This window comes from Castanea sativa, chromosome 3, assembly GCF_040712315.1.
Source record: "Castanea sativa cultivar Marrone di Chiusa Pesio chromosome 3, ASM4071231v1".
Lineage (NCBI taxonomy): Eukaryota > Viridiplantae > Streptophyta > Magnoliopsida > Fagales > Fagaceae > Castanea > Castanea sativa.
The window spans coordinates 57038133-57052384 of record NC_134015.1 but is presented as its reverse complement, the minus strand read 5'-3'; the positions used below and the strand labels follow the sequence as shown (position 1 = coordinate 57052384).

The 14252-nt window shown below is 32.7% G+C and overlaps 1 protein-coding gene across 7 annotated transcripts; it reads left to right on the top strand.

Annotated features, from left to right (window-relative positions):
* Positions 1 to 5050: 5050 nt before the first annotated feature.
* On the top strand, positions 5051 to 11010 carry LOC142627010 (ureide permease 1-like). 7 transcript variants are annotated; one of them, XM_075800790.1, is made up of 8 exons: positions 5051 to 5688; positions 6642 to 6944; positions 8429 to 8567; positions 8755 to 8911; positions 9552 to 9595; positions 9688 to 9791; positions 9976 to 10350; positions 10525 to 11010. In XM_075800790.1, the coding sequence occupies exons 2-8, from the start codon at positions 6708 to 6710 to the stop codon at positions 10675 to 10677; spliced, it is 1209 nt and encodes a 402-aa protein (XP_075656905.1). In that variant the 5' UTR covers positions 5051 to 5688; positions 6642 to 6707; the 3' UTR covers positions 10678 to 11010. The 7 variants fall into 7 exon arrangements, with proteins under 7 accessions (XP_075656905.1, XP_075656903.1, XP_075656904.1 ...); XM_075800788.1 differs by having other exon boundaries at positions 5051 to 5800; XM_075800789.1 differs by having other exon boundaries at positions 5051 to 5804.
* The last annotated feature ends 3242 nt before the right edge of the window (positions 11011 to 14252 follow it).

The following is a 14252-nucleotide window of genomic DNA, read 5'->3' as shown; positions in this document are numbered from 1 at the left end:
AGCATATACTCAAATATCTTATGAGAATGAGGTGTTATATGCTTGTCCACAGAAGTGAAGTTTTGATTATTACTGGATGTGCAAATACTGATTTGTAGTTTGATTGTGATTCATGAAGTTGGACTTTAAGATATGTGCTCATCCTTGGTGGTGAAGATACACATTATGAAGTTGAACTTCAAGATATGTGTTCACTCTAGATGGTTAAGATACACATTAAGTATAAATGATATCTTCTCATTAGAGAGATATGAGTACATGAGAAATAGTAGTAGTAGAAAAGATAATATATGCAATAAATCTGGCTGAAACTTATTTCCAAACTTTGCCTTAGAATGACTATGAATTACTCTAAAAGGAAATAAGTGTCAGATATATGATAAATTGTCTTTGAGGGCAAGTGGGAGATTGTTGGGGTTTATACCCTAAAACCCAATTTATTGGCATGTATTTAATAATTAAATTGTTTAATTATATAAGACTATCTATAAATGAACTAATGAGACATTATCATAGTCCATGAGATGCATTGTATGTGATTTATGTGATTTAGTCACAGAAGATATAAATCACAAGTTCCTTGTAAACTCAAAATGTAGTTCGTAGTCGGTGATGAAATTGGGCGTTTCATCTGCGAAGACTATAACATATCAACTAAAATGATTTGTCTTGATCATGGAAGTAGAGACTTCTAGTTGGTATGTTGATATGTTTTAAGAGTTAAGACATATTGAACTGGACTGCTGTGAGATTTATTATTCTCCTAACGACTGTCAAATGAATAATAAATCTCACGACTTCTATTTACATCAATTCTAAATCCTGAGAGAATAATGGACCTAATCATGAGATGTAGGTTGTTTTGATATATCAGGAGTGAGATCTATTAGTTACGGTCAAAATCTCAGTATGTTAGGCAGCCATATTTAGTGTTGATGGAACATATATTCTTAAGATGAAATTCATAGTTTCTTAACGAAGATACAAAATATTCCCTTGAGATAAGTTTAATGGGTTTAGTTATTCAGAGAGTTGAGCCCAACCACTTTAGTAAGAAGTTACTAAAGTATATATTTATGAAATTGGATTTCATAAATATATGATAAATAACATAAAGGAATAAACTGGGTACTCAAGGATTAAGATGTAGTAATCTTCAAAGTGGCAGTATATATATATGATTTTGTATTACTACGAATATTTTAATGAAGGGGTTGCATGTATAATAAAGTCTTGGGATATAATTTATTAATAAGGCCTAGAGTGCAATTATATTTATATAGTGGTATTAAATATAATTAATAGTAACTTTGGACTTGTTAAGAGTTGACGGAAAAGCCCAAGGCCCATTGGAGCTAGTGTCTTATTGGTCCTTTTTAGTCACACTCCAAGCCACGCACTAAAGCCCAATTGGAAAGGCTCAATAGGCCAGCCTAATTAGATAATCAGTTAGTTATAAAGGGAGAAACATACAGAATTTTTATTTAAGATATACGAAATGGTGTGTATGAAAAAGAGACACACACTTTCATTCTCCCTTTGAAAACTGATTGAGAGACCACACATCTTGGGCGTAAAGTGGAATTGGAGTGAAGATTAAAAATATTCCCGAGTACTTCAATCTTTGGTTTTGAATTTCACCACACCAAGGTATGCTATCTTGTTCTTAAATTCTGAAATTTACATAGTGCATGTTATCAATCATGAATGAAATAGATCATTATTTGTTGCTTCCGCTATGTGTTTTGTATGAGATACAAAACCAGTTTTTTCCTTCACCCCCGTGGAGAATAGCCAAAGCAATAGCCATACCCTTATCAGGGAATCAAAACAACTTTAGTAACATCATCAGGGAATCAATGCCGATAGTAGGGAATCCTAGCAGATTAATAGCTTTAATAGGAGATTCTTTCACTTAGCAATTTTGGAGTTTATGCCAACATATTTAATCCTCACCTAAATTTGGAGTGGAGGCTTCATGATGCCCAAATAGTTCCGGATTGTAAGGGTAATAAAGATCATTATTAGTAACATAGACTTTTGAGGATGCCTTGTGTTAGGTTCTAAGACCTTAGGGATTAATGTATTAAAATTTCAATGTGTATTATGTTGGCAAACCATGATAAAAACATTTAATCTAGGTTTAGACATGCTCAAAGTTTGGTTTAATGTAATTTTGGAATCGAGTAATTGCAAGAAATTACTGTTCTATTTCTGCAAGGCTTGATCGATCGAGTCTATCGATTGAAGAATAGACTTGATCGATTGAGAATCGTGGATCAGGAATTTTCTGCAGAATTTTAAGTCGGCCCAAACAGCAGTTCAAGCCCATTAAGGATTAGGGTTTCAGATCTACTTCTTCTTATATATAAAGGAAACCCTAAGCACGTTTTTAAAAGAGCTTTTAGAGAAAGAAGAGTGTGCCTCTTTTGCAGATCTAGGGTTTTGTACCCAAAAGCTCTCTAAGGCTTGTTATGCTATGTGTGTGAATCTTTTGTGAGATCTAGAGGTGTTTGTCTTCACATGCACTTAGGGTTATCAAGATCTAGATTGATGTCAAGAGTTTGGTGATCAATTTAGTTGCAGATTCAAGAGCTTAAAGATATACAAGCGAGAATGCTTGTACTTGCTGGGAATCCAAGAAGGAAGTAGTCCGTGGACTCGGAGCTGTCACGTGGTCGTGGTAGCAATAGGATGTTACTAGAAGTAATAGGATGTTACTGGTCTAAGTCGCTATTGTGTAAACTTCAATTCTTTCATAGTGGATTCAATTTTACCTTGAGAATAGTTAGGTTAAATCCTCCCTAGGTTTTTTACCGATTTGGTTTTCTTGGGTTATCATATTGTTATGTTCTTTATTTTCTGCACTTTACAATAATATGTGTAGGGGTATTGGGCCAGTAATTTATGAAGGACGGCCCAACGAAGTCTTTTGGGCTAGAAACCCAAATCCGAAAACATCAAAATGATCGTGGAGTATTTAAGTGTCCCAAAACGTCCGAGGAGTAGATTTTTCCTCAGAATGTTAAGCCGAGGACATAGGAAGAGAAATTTAGTGTCCCCGAGTTAGGTTATAAAGAGTCCTACAACTATGGGGATACACAGTATACGTGGAGGACAATAAGAAAGAGCGGTGGAATGTCTAAAGTAAAGTTGCTACCACCGCCCATACATTAAAAGCTCTGTAATTGATACACTGACTGTATAGATGGAAGGATGGGACCTGAGCATAGAGCTTGGAACTTGGTCCCTAATCCCAGCGGGCTTTAGGGAAGAATGGATGGGACAAGTATCCGAAAATCAGGATTGCAACCAGAAAGTGGAAGATGATGAAGAGAAGAAAAAGAATATAAATAGAAGGGAAGGCATACGAAGAAAAGGGGAGGCTTTTTGAGAAAGAAAAAGTGTATGATAATCAATATTTGTATCCAAACTTGAGAAATACTATTAGAAACTATCCTCGGAAACAGTCCGAGGAGGAATTCTCAGTCTTACTCTTTGCAAACGATTCTTTGTTTTGTTCCATTGGGCCCAAAGCCCGTTCTTTTTGTAATTGTCTAAGCCATCCTTGAAATCTAGATTACAAACCCATCCTCTACAAATTCATTATGAAGAAAGGCCTTTCAAGCCCATTTCCTCCCAGTCGTGGTTTGAGAATTTGAATTGTGTCCTTACAATATGATTTATGTGTTAACCTAGATACGCATAATTTACCTAAATTAATCACTTGGATAAATAACTAGGTTAAACTAGTTGTGTTTAAGGGGTTTAAAAACGTACACCTTGGAATCTTGGTCTTTCTCTTCTCCCTCTGAATTAGCATTTGTTGCTTCTTCTTTATCCTTAATTTTTTGTCTCCATAGTGCAAATATATCAGAACTCCTAAGATCATCAAAAGCAGAGTTTTTCTTTTTGGTTACTATGTTCGAATATTGTATATAATATGACAACTATATATATATTAAAAATTAATCATTTTATCTTTTACTCACCCACAACAAAACCTAGCTCAGGACACTATTGACACTGGTCAAGTTAAAGCCGTTATAGTTGGAGACTAGGTGATATTTTCTTTTTCTCAATTTTCATTTTTTATTGTAAAATTTGATCTTGTTTCTATTGAAGTTTGCATCACCCATTTCTTTGAAGGCTTCATTGGTTCCACTCAAATTTTATTACTCACTTTGGTAGAAAATTTTATAATTTATATTGAAAATGAAAATGAAAATTTTCAAGTTTCAATATGGAGATTGTAAAGATAAACTTTTTTCTATAAATTTTATTATCCATTTCTTTAAAGATTTCATTGTCCTTTTACTCATCTACAAGTTACGATTTCGGTGTAAAGAGAAAGTGTGTATACAATTGTGGACAGCAACATTGTGACATAAACACTGACTATTAACAAAATGAGTAATTCTTAGGTATTTTCAGAGTATAAAGAATTGTATTTTTTTTCTCATATTTATGGTGGGATCGACTCATTAAATTTATGATAGAATTTACAATAAATGTGAGAGAAGTGAGCACCATTCTTCCGTGCTCCAATAGTACCTATGCATTTTCCATATCAAAACTCGGCAATAATGACATAAAATTACTTTTTTTGTGGGGCATTAAGTGCAGCCCAATAGGTTGATGAATATTGACTTGTCATAGGCTTATTTAAAGAAGGTCTTCTTTGCTTTGTACAGAGCTTAAATTTTTATTTTATTATTTTTTTGAGGGTGAGCTTAAAGTTGTATATGTTAAAAAACAAAAACAAAAAAGCTATATGTTTTTTTTTCGGCTAAGATAAAGCTATCTGTGTACGTTACTACTTTTGTAACAGTTGCTCCCTATCTAGTTTAGTTTGGACTTCGAAATTACATATTTTTTATAAATTTCAAGAATAACATAGTTTTTGATAAATTTCAGATCACACCAAAGACTAACATTTTTTTTTTTTTTTGATAACAAAAGACTAACATATATAAATAGATAATACGCTGTCACAAGTGCTTTTCAGAATCTGATTAGAATTGGGAATGAGTTTCATTGTTTCCAATTTTATCGTGAATTGGAAAATATAATTGTTGGGATTTGGTAATATACGGCAATTAAAAAAAGTGATTGTTGGGAAATCTGGCCATTGAAAAATTTGAAAAACATTACCAAAGTTTGTTAATTTTCAGTTTTTCACCCATTTCTCTATTGGGGGAGTGTTGTTTTGGTCTTCTTCTTTTCTTGAATATGATGAAAAGTAGCCATTAGTAAAATCTTCTGAATCTGTGGTTTTGAGCTCACCCCTCGTCTCTTATTTCCTCTATGTGAAGATTCATTTTATTTCCCCCTTATGTATGCTGAACTTTATTAGACCCAAGTTTGTCAGTGTGATGTATGTGGTCAGCGTTAGGCAATCAATCAGGATATTGATAGTCAATGCCTTTCTTTTGTCCTTTAGTGGCATCAATGCATTTCAGATTTTTGGAGCAAGTGAATTTATATCATGTTTCATTTACTCCTTTTCAGGATTTTTCTGGTATATCTCCCTTGCATAATTTATTACCTCAGAGTCAGAGGATTATGTCCAGCAACTCAGCTACTCTCTGTCCTTCTTCTTCCATTTCTGACACTTCAGTTATGAAATCATGTGTCACATAAAGCAGTTGTTTTTCACTGTTGAGAGGACACTTCCATATTTGTAAGGTATTCCCAGCCTTTGGGAAAAAGATTCTGCGGTTTTTAGTTGTGACTGTGATGTGTGTGGGGATCTTTTGGTGTCCCAAAAAATAGTGGCTTTTGCATCCGTGTTTGATTGGTAGGTGGGTTTTTTTTTTTTTTTTTTTCTGACTCTCATTGTTGAGTGTTAGACGCTTAGTCAAAATTTGAGTCTTTGTGTGTGTTTGCGTGTGTTTTTCTATTACTTAATATCTTCCATTGTTTTCGGCAATTGGTGAATGATAAGAACGATTGGATTTCTAAAGTTTTGTAAATTTGTACTCTGCGAATTGGGTTTTACTCTGTAATGGTATGTGTTCTGATTACTCTCTCACTAATACTATGCCATTGCAACTAATATTTTGCTTGTTATTTCGTTCAATATTGTGTTTTAGGGACCCTTTGACTAACAGAATTTCACCCATTTCTCCATTGGGGGAGTTTCGTTTTCTTCTTTTCTTGAATTTGATGAGCAGCAGCAATTAGCAAAAGCTTTTGAATCTGTGATTTTGAGCTCATCCTTTGTCTCTCCTTTCCTTTGTATGAAGATTCATTTGTTTCCCACTCGTGTATGTTAAGCTTTATTAAACCAAAGTTTGTTAATTTTTACCCATTTCTCCATTGGGGGAGTGTTGTTTTGGTCTTCTTCTTTTCTTGAATATGGTGACAAGTAGCCATTAGTCAAATCTTCTGAATCTGTGGTTTTGAGCTCACCCCTGGTCTCTTATATCCTCTGTGCGAAGATTCATTTTATTTCCCACTTATGTATGCTGAACTTTATTAGACTCAAGTTTGTCAGTGTGATGTATATGGTCCTTAGCCTTAGGCAATCAATCAGGATATTTATAGTCAATGCTTTTCTTTTGTCCTTTAGTGGCATCATTGCATTTCAGATTTTTGGAGCAGTGAATTTCTATCATGTTTCATTTACTACTTTGCAGGATTTTTCTGGTATATCTCCCTTGCTTAATTTATTACCTCAGAGGATTATCTCCTGGAGTTTAAAAATGTACATGGTGGAGAGCAAAGGAGGTGCCATTGTGTGCATGTTGCTTGCCTTGTTATTCTTGGGCACATGGCCTGCTGTTCTGACTCTCCTAGAAAGGCGAGGTCGTCTTCCTCAACATACTTATCTTGACTACTCGATCACTAATCTCTTGGCTGCTGTCATTATTGCTTTGACATTTGGGGAGATAGGCAAGGGCACGCCTAGTGCACCAAATTTTTTTACTCAACTTTCTCAGGTGAGTTCCCTTTGTATATGAAAGGTTGTGCTCTTTCCATTTGGGGAATTGAAGTTGTTATACTTATACCAATATAAGCATTAATAAAATAGATAGATTCTTCAATGCAGATTGAAACAATTTGGTAGAGCTTTATTGGTATAACAATTTCATTTCCAAAATTGGAAAGAACACCACAAATAAAAGCATGAATAAAACAGATACATTGTTTGATGCAGATTGAAACAGTATGGTAGAGCTCTGTTTTCTGTGACTAATGTACACTATTTTCTGGTACAACGTCTATTATTACCGACTAGCTGTTATTTAAATTAGGCATATGTTTAATTAGAACTCAGCCCATTTTAGTGGCTCCCACTGTTGTTAAATGCCATAACTAGAATTATCGACCTATGTTGAGGAACTGAGCAACGACAACCATGGACATATATCCAATGACATTTCATTAGATGAGACCACTGCACAAGGTGTCAAGACCTGTTCTCATTGTTTGGCCATAGGCACAAGTTCCACCTAACACCAGTATATGGGCAAAAAATGAAAACAAAAATTTCCATCCTTATGTGGATCAGGAACCTTAATGACTGTAGAATTTTGTTCAGCTGTAACTATGACCAATTAACCAAATTTCCATCTGAAAGTTTGGATTGATAGCCCACGTTTGTAATTTTTGGTCCATTCTTTATATACTATTCAATAAAGTATGATATGCCTAGTTTCTACGTTAAGGTAACTGTATGTCTTTATTTAGTGTAAAGCTTTGTCATTAATCTTGATAGTTGCAAACCTTTCAAGACGGCAATTGCATAATCGTTTCCTGAAGGGAAATAATCGATTATATGAAAAATTCCTGCAACTATGATTGTGAGAACAATTATTATATATGATAGCAGCAAATTTGCCGTCAAAGACTAGCAGTTTGGCCTTGTTTCAAGATGTCCAGAATGCTTGAACACTATCTTGCCTCTTAAAACTTGCAAACTAGCATATGACTATTGCCCATGAAAAGGAGGTGAAAGACTGAGAAGCCGTATGTTCTAGATTTTCTAGTATTTAGGCAATTAAATTATGGCAGTTTGATTTCTGAACAAATTTACTTATCAAATCTAGGAAATAATTTTAAATATTTGTGGATGCCTGGATATAATTGAGAAGCTTGTTGGAGATGAGAATGCATATAAGTTCTTTAACGGTGCTGAATGAAATGTCATTGGGTGCTGAGTTTGCTTGTGCCTTGGGGATGATGTTCACTTAAATGGTTCAATCTATAGTAGGTCGTTCACTTTTAAGTAAACTAGCATCCTAGTCCCTCATCTAGTTTTAATTATGTAGCATTATAAATCTCAATTGTGCTTTATTTCAAATGGAAGTAGTTTTGAATCTTCTAAGGGGGATTTATGCTGCATACTTGGCCATGAATCTTGTTGCAATGGCATTGTATCAGTTAAAAGTGATTCATAATTCTTCTGGGGTGCTTGATGCAGGATAACTGGCCGTCCGTGTTATTTGCAATGGCGGGTGGGGTGGTGCTCAGCATTGGTAATCTGTCTACACAGTATAGTTTGGCTTTAGTTGGTTTATCAGTGACAGAAGTGATTACTTCAAGCATAATTGTTGTTATAGGTCTCTCTCTCTCTCTCTCTCTCTAAGCATACACAGGCAAATGAACATGCACATGTACATACAAATAAACGCACACAACCCCAATTTGTGTATGTATTTGTGTGTGGAAATGCATTTTGAAAAGGATGAAGTAAAAGCTTGGCAAGATAGTAATTTTTCATTATTGTATTTGTTTTGATTGTAACAGGCACAACCATGAATTACTTTTTAGATGATAAAATCAACAGAGCTGATATTCTTTTCCCTGGTGTTGGTTGCTTCTTGATTGCGGTTTGTCTTGGCTCTTTTGTTCATGCATCCAATGCAGCTGACAATAAGGAAAAGCTCAAAAGTTTGTCCACTGAGTATACCTCTAACCTTCATAGTTAAAAATGAAAATGTTCTGATTTGGATTAAATGTTTCTTTTGTTGATAATAAATGTTGCTTAATTGATTAGTGGAAATCAGCTAAATTACCCATGGAATCTTAAATCTGAATCAATTTTTAAACTGGTACCTTTCTGTGTGGTTCATTTTCCATTCGCTTCTGTTATTTCCTTTTGCCTGTATTTGTTCCCATAAAAAACTTCAGAAGAAGAATACAGTTGTTACATTGTGCTATGTTAATGAATAATGAAGCACCTGCATAGGACTACATGAATGAGAAGCCTAGGGACAGCTCAATTTATGATAAGTAGCTGCCAATAATGCGTTAAAAAAAAGTACAAAAACTTCTAACTTAATGAAAGAAGCCTTTTATTCTTCCATTTGAGGAGACAATAAATTTGTTGAGAAGTATGTTCTGTTTTCTTGAAAGGAAGTGCTGTTAATTTTCTTTCTTAATGCTTATCTTGATGGTTGTTTTTCAACTAATCCTTGCTATGAGTTTGTTAGGTTAAGGTCATGTTTTAGTAAAATTTCAATTGCATCAGGAAATCTTTTCTTCCTTCTTATGCATTATGGATCATATAACACTAATGCTTCTACAATTGAACCTTTTGACAGAGCTACAGGTTTTTCCACGGATAAAGAAACACTTAAAAACAATGGTAACTCTCTAGACTCTTAGTTTTCTAGCTTTGGGATTCCTTCATTCAATAAAACTGTTAACTCTCTCTCTCTCTCCAACATGGGACATCAGTAGTTAGAGAGAGTGATGTCGAAAATGGAAGTGGTTCTGCAGAGAAGGCCAGAGCTGGAACTGCAGGTTTCCTCATAGAACTCGAGAACAGAAGATCGATTAAGGTTGGCAGTTTTGATTGATTATGGATAGTTTTAAAATTTTAATCTAGAATTATGGTATTTTCATTTATACCTTCCAACACACACATAATTAATTTACATGGAGTTATGGGATGATGACTGCACTGAATCTGCAGCAATAGACAAAATATCTTTTGATTTACTGGTTATAATATTCTAATTGCAGGTGTTTGGTAGGAGCACTATAACTGGACTGGCCATAACATTCTTTGCTGGAATTTGCTTCTCTCTATTCTCTCCAGCGTTCAATTTGGCAACAAATGATCAATGGCACACTTTAAAGGAAGGGATTCCTCACTTGTCTGTCTATACTGCATTTTTCTACTTCTCAGTTTCTTGTTTTGTCGTCGGCATCGTTCTAAATATCATCTTCCTTTACCACCCTATACTAAACTTACCCAAATCATCCCTTAAGGCTTACTTGTCAGACTGGAATGGCCGAGGCTGGGCCTTTTTGGCTGGGTTCTTGTGTGGGTTTGGTAATGGTCTTCAATTTATGGGAGGTGAAGCAGCAGGATATGCAGCAGCAGATTCTGTTCAGGTTAGCTTTATTACTTATACAAGTCAGTATGTGGATACATATTGTTACATACAATTATGATACTGATAATTATGACATTTTTTACTAACATACGACTGCTTAAAGACGTGTACCTATCACACAGCACGTTTACCAAATTCTGAATGCTCAAATCAATTTTGCGGTGATACACAGGCACTTCCACTTGTGAGCACCTTTTGGGCCATACTTATCTTTGGAGAGTATCGGAGATCATCACGAAAAACGTATATACTTCTTGTCAGCATGTTATTTATGTTTGTTGTAGCTGTTGGAGTTCTTATGGCATCATCAGGGCATAGAAAATAAGTTTGCAGTTGGGGAAGTCATTGTCTGGGAATTGTATAGAACATAAATTGTTAAAATAGTTTACACAGTTGTGAAGATAGAAGACATATGCTGTTGGTTGGTTGAGATGCAAAAATGGCCATGTCCAGTGTCACTGTCATTCCCAACATTCAACTACAGAATTCTCCTTAGTCATCTCTTTAAAAAGACGCAGATTGGAGCGAGGTTGACGAGTATAGTAAAGAAAATTTGCAATCGAATTCTTAATGTATCTCTGTTAGCACAACCCAATATTAAAAAGAGGAGTAATTGGGTTATATGTTCTTCAGAAATAACAGTGCTTGAGTTAGACAAGAATGATTGAAGGTTGCAGAGAAATAGGACAACAAATTAATGATTAATTATAAAGTACAACCCAATATTAACAAGAGGAGTATTTGGGTTATATGTTCTTCAGAAATATTAGACAGTGATAAATGATATCACCTAATAAACTAGGATTCAAATCCTTTAGAGTTCCTAGGGTACTCTACCAAATAGATTTCATTAAATCTTAACCACTCTTTAATAATTTAATGGTCTAGATTCTGCCATGTCAGCATTTCATTAACAATCATCTTAATTATTTTGTTTACAACATTATTTTATTATTTTAAAAATATTATTAATGAAATGCTGACATGGCAGAATCTAAACCATTAAATCATTAAAGAGTGGTTAGGATTTAATGAAATTTATTGGTAGAGTACCTTAAGAACTCTAGAAGATCTGAATCCAATAAACTACCATTCTTGTCATAATTGTTCATTTGACAGACCTTGAGAAGAGAGAAAACGGTGAATTTATATATTACTAAAGCTGAAGTATAGCGTTTAATGCTGTTATGCTCACGCTGAGCTATGTCAGCGTCCATGTCATTATCTTTTTTCTTTCTATTTTTTTATAATTATTATTTTTTCATATTTACACTTCTCCAACATTTCTCCCTCCCTTACATTTTCATCTCTCCACTACTTCTCCAACTTTTCTTCTACATCGCCTTCTCATCTCTCCACTACCATCTACATTAATATAATTCTTCATCTTTCCCTTTATCTTCTTCTATTTTTGTCTCTTCTTATTCACACCATCTTACTATAAGTTTGCCACTATCTCTTTCATTCTATGCATAGTTTTTCCTTGCAAAAAAAGATTCTCTCTCTTTCACACACACACACACACAATTCTTGGGTGGATTTTTATTTTTTTACTTTTTTTGCATCTTCGCTTTAGGTTGATAATTTTTTATATTCTTTAATCTACTTTAGGTTAATGCGATTTAGTTTTTTTTTTTTTTTTAGTTGTGTTTTTTTTTTTCTCTCTTTGATTGTTAAATGTTATACTATTGCATTATAAATGATTAAATATAGCATATAAAAATATAATATTATTCTACTACATAGCATGATTTGGATAATTTAATTTGGTAGTTATTGTAATTTGATAGCATGATTTTTATAGTGCTTAATTTAGATGTTAAACTATAAGACTTTAATCATATTTGTTTATTTTTTAATCATTTATGGTAGACAAAGTACTCTTAATAATTGTGTTAGAATGTATATATTATATTTCTAAAAACTGAAGCGTAGCGTTTAATGCTGCTGCGGTTACATTGAGCCACATCAGCATCCACGTCATTATCTTTTTTCTTTCCATTTTCTTTTAATTTTTTTATTTCACATTTACACTTCTCCAACCTTTCTCCCTCCTTTACCTTTTCATCTCCCCACTGCTTCTCCAACCTTTCTCCTTCCTTCACCTTCTCATCTCCCCACTACCCTCTACATTAATATCATTTTTCATCTTTCCCTTCATCTTCCTCTATTTTTGTCTCTTCTTATTCACACCATCTTACTATAAATTTGTCACTATCTCTTTCATTCTATGCATATTTTTCCCTTACAAAAAAGGTTCTCTCTCTGTCTCTCTCTCTCACACACACACACACACACACAATTTTTGGGTGGATTTTTATTTTTTATTTTTCTTACATCTTCGCTTTAGGTTGATAATATTTTATATTCTTTAATCTACTTTAGGTTAATGTGATTTATTATTTTTTTTAATTGTTGTTTTTTTTTTATCTCTTTGATTGTTAAATGTTATCCTATTGCATTATAAATGATTAAATATAGCATATAAAAATATAATATGATTCTACTACATAACATGATTTGGATAATTTAATTTGGTAGTTATTGTAATTTAATAGCATGATTTTTATAGTACTCAATTTAGATGTTAAACTATGAGACTTTAATCATTTTTGTTTATTTTTTAATCATTCGTTGTGGACAAAGTACTCTTAATAATTGTATTGGGAGTACTTTACAATGCCATTTATTTAGAGAAAAGAAAAGATTGGCTAAACAAAAATTATTGGATGAGAAACAAATTTTATCTTTTGCAATTTTACTTTTATTATTATTATTATTATTATTATTATTATTATTATTATTATTATTATTATTATTATTATTATTATTATTATTATTATTTTATAACAATGCATATATATAAATTTAATTCTTAGATTTTACTAATAATTGTTTATTTGATAATATGTTTTGGGGGGACGAAATTACAATTTTTGCAAAGGAAATAACCTTAGTAGATTATAAACAACAAATTATTTTTCTAATTGGTCCAATTAATCATAGTTAAGTTTTATTAATTTTTTTAATTACTTTTTTCAGTGTTTTGGATTGTAGGCAGAAAAAATAAGTTTATGAAAGTTTGTTTAAAACTAAAAGAATAATTTTAAAATTTTATATTCTTTTTAATGATTCACAAAATGTTATAAAGAACTTTTATTTCTTGCCTTTTGAATTTCTGAGAAAAATTGTATTTTTTTCAGTTTTGTAGGACAAAAATTATTAAATTTATGATTTATGGTTGTTCTTATATTACATTTATGATTATTCTGATAATAAATAAAAATATAATTACAAAATTCATTACTCTTTATTAAATTAGTTTAAATTGTATAAAAAATTTAATAAAACCACCATAAAAATAATTTTCATGCGCAACGCACAAGTTTGCGACTAGTTTACGTAAAAGTGATATACAACTGTCACAATCAGCCACGTAAAATAACTGTGATAAAAATTATAATATTTTATGTAGTATTAAAATTACTGCTATAAATCAATATAACCTATTCATAAAAAATAAAAATAAAAAAATAAAAAGATCAAATATAGGTGGTCCCTGTAATAATAACATTTTTTTTTGGCTGAATTATAGGTGGTCCCAATAATAATTATTATAGGAGCCCCTTTAACAAATAACACGTGAATCACTGATTCAGTGCTGGATTGTGTTACCCAGTTATTGTATTATGGAGAAATGATATGTCCACAACATTTTTATAACAAATTCTAAGTGGCAGGATGTTACTGGTTGTTATTGTTGGGGCAAAAAAGTAATATTAGTGTTAGGTTCAAATTTGAACCAATAACAACTAACCACTTATGATTTGTTGTAAAAATATTGTAAAAATATTGTGAACGGAACACTTCTATTGTATTATGTGTCTTTTCAGCTTTATA

Bases quoted from the DNA above. Each gene is read 5' to 3' on its own strand.
- LOC142627010 (XM_075800783.1), top strand. From the start codon at position 6,243: ATGAAGATTCATTTGTTTCCCACTCGT. The intron at 6,270-6,641 runs GTATGTTAAGCT...ACTACTTTGCAG, and splicing joins TTCATTTGTTTCCCACTCGT to GATTTTTCTGGTATATCTCC. The intron at 10,351-10,524 runs GTTAGCTTTATT...GGTGATACACAG, and splicing joins CAGCAGCAGATTCTGTTCAG to GCACTTCCACTTGTGAGCAC.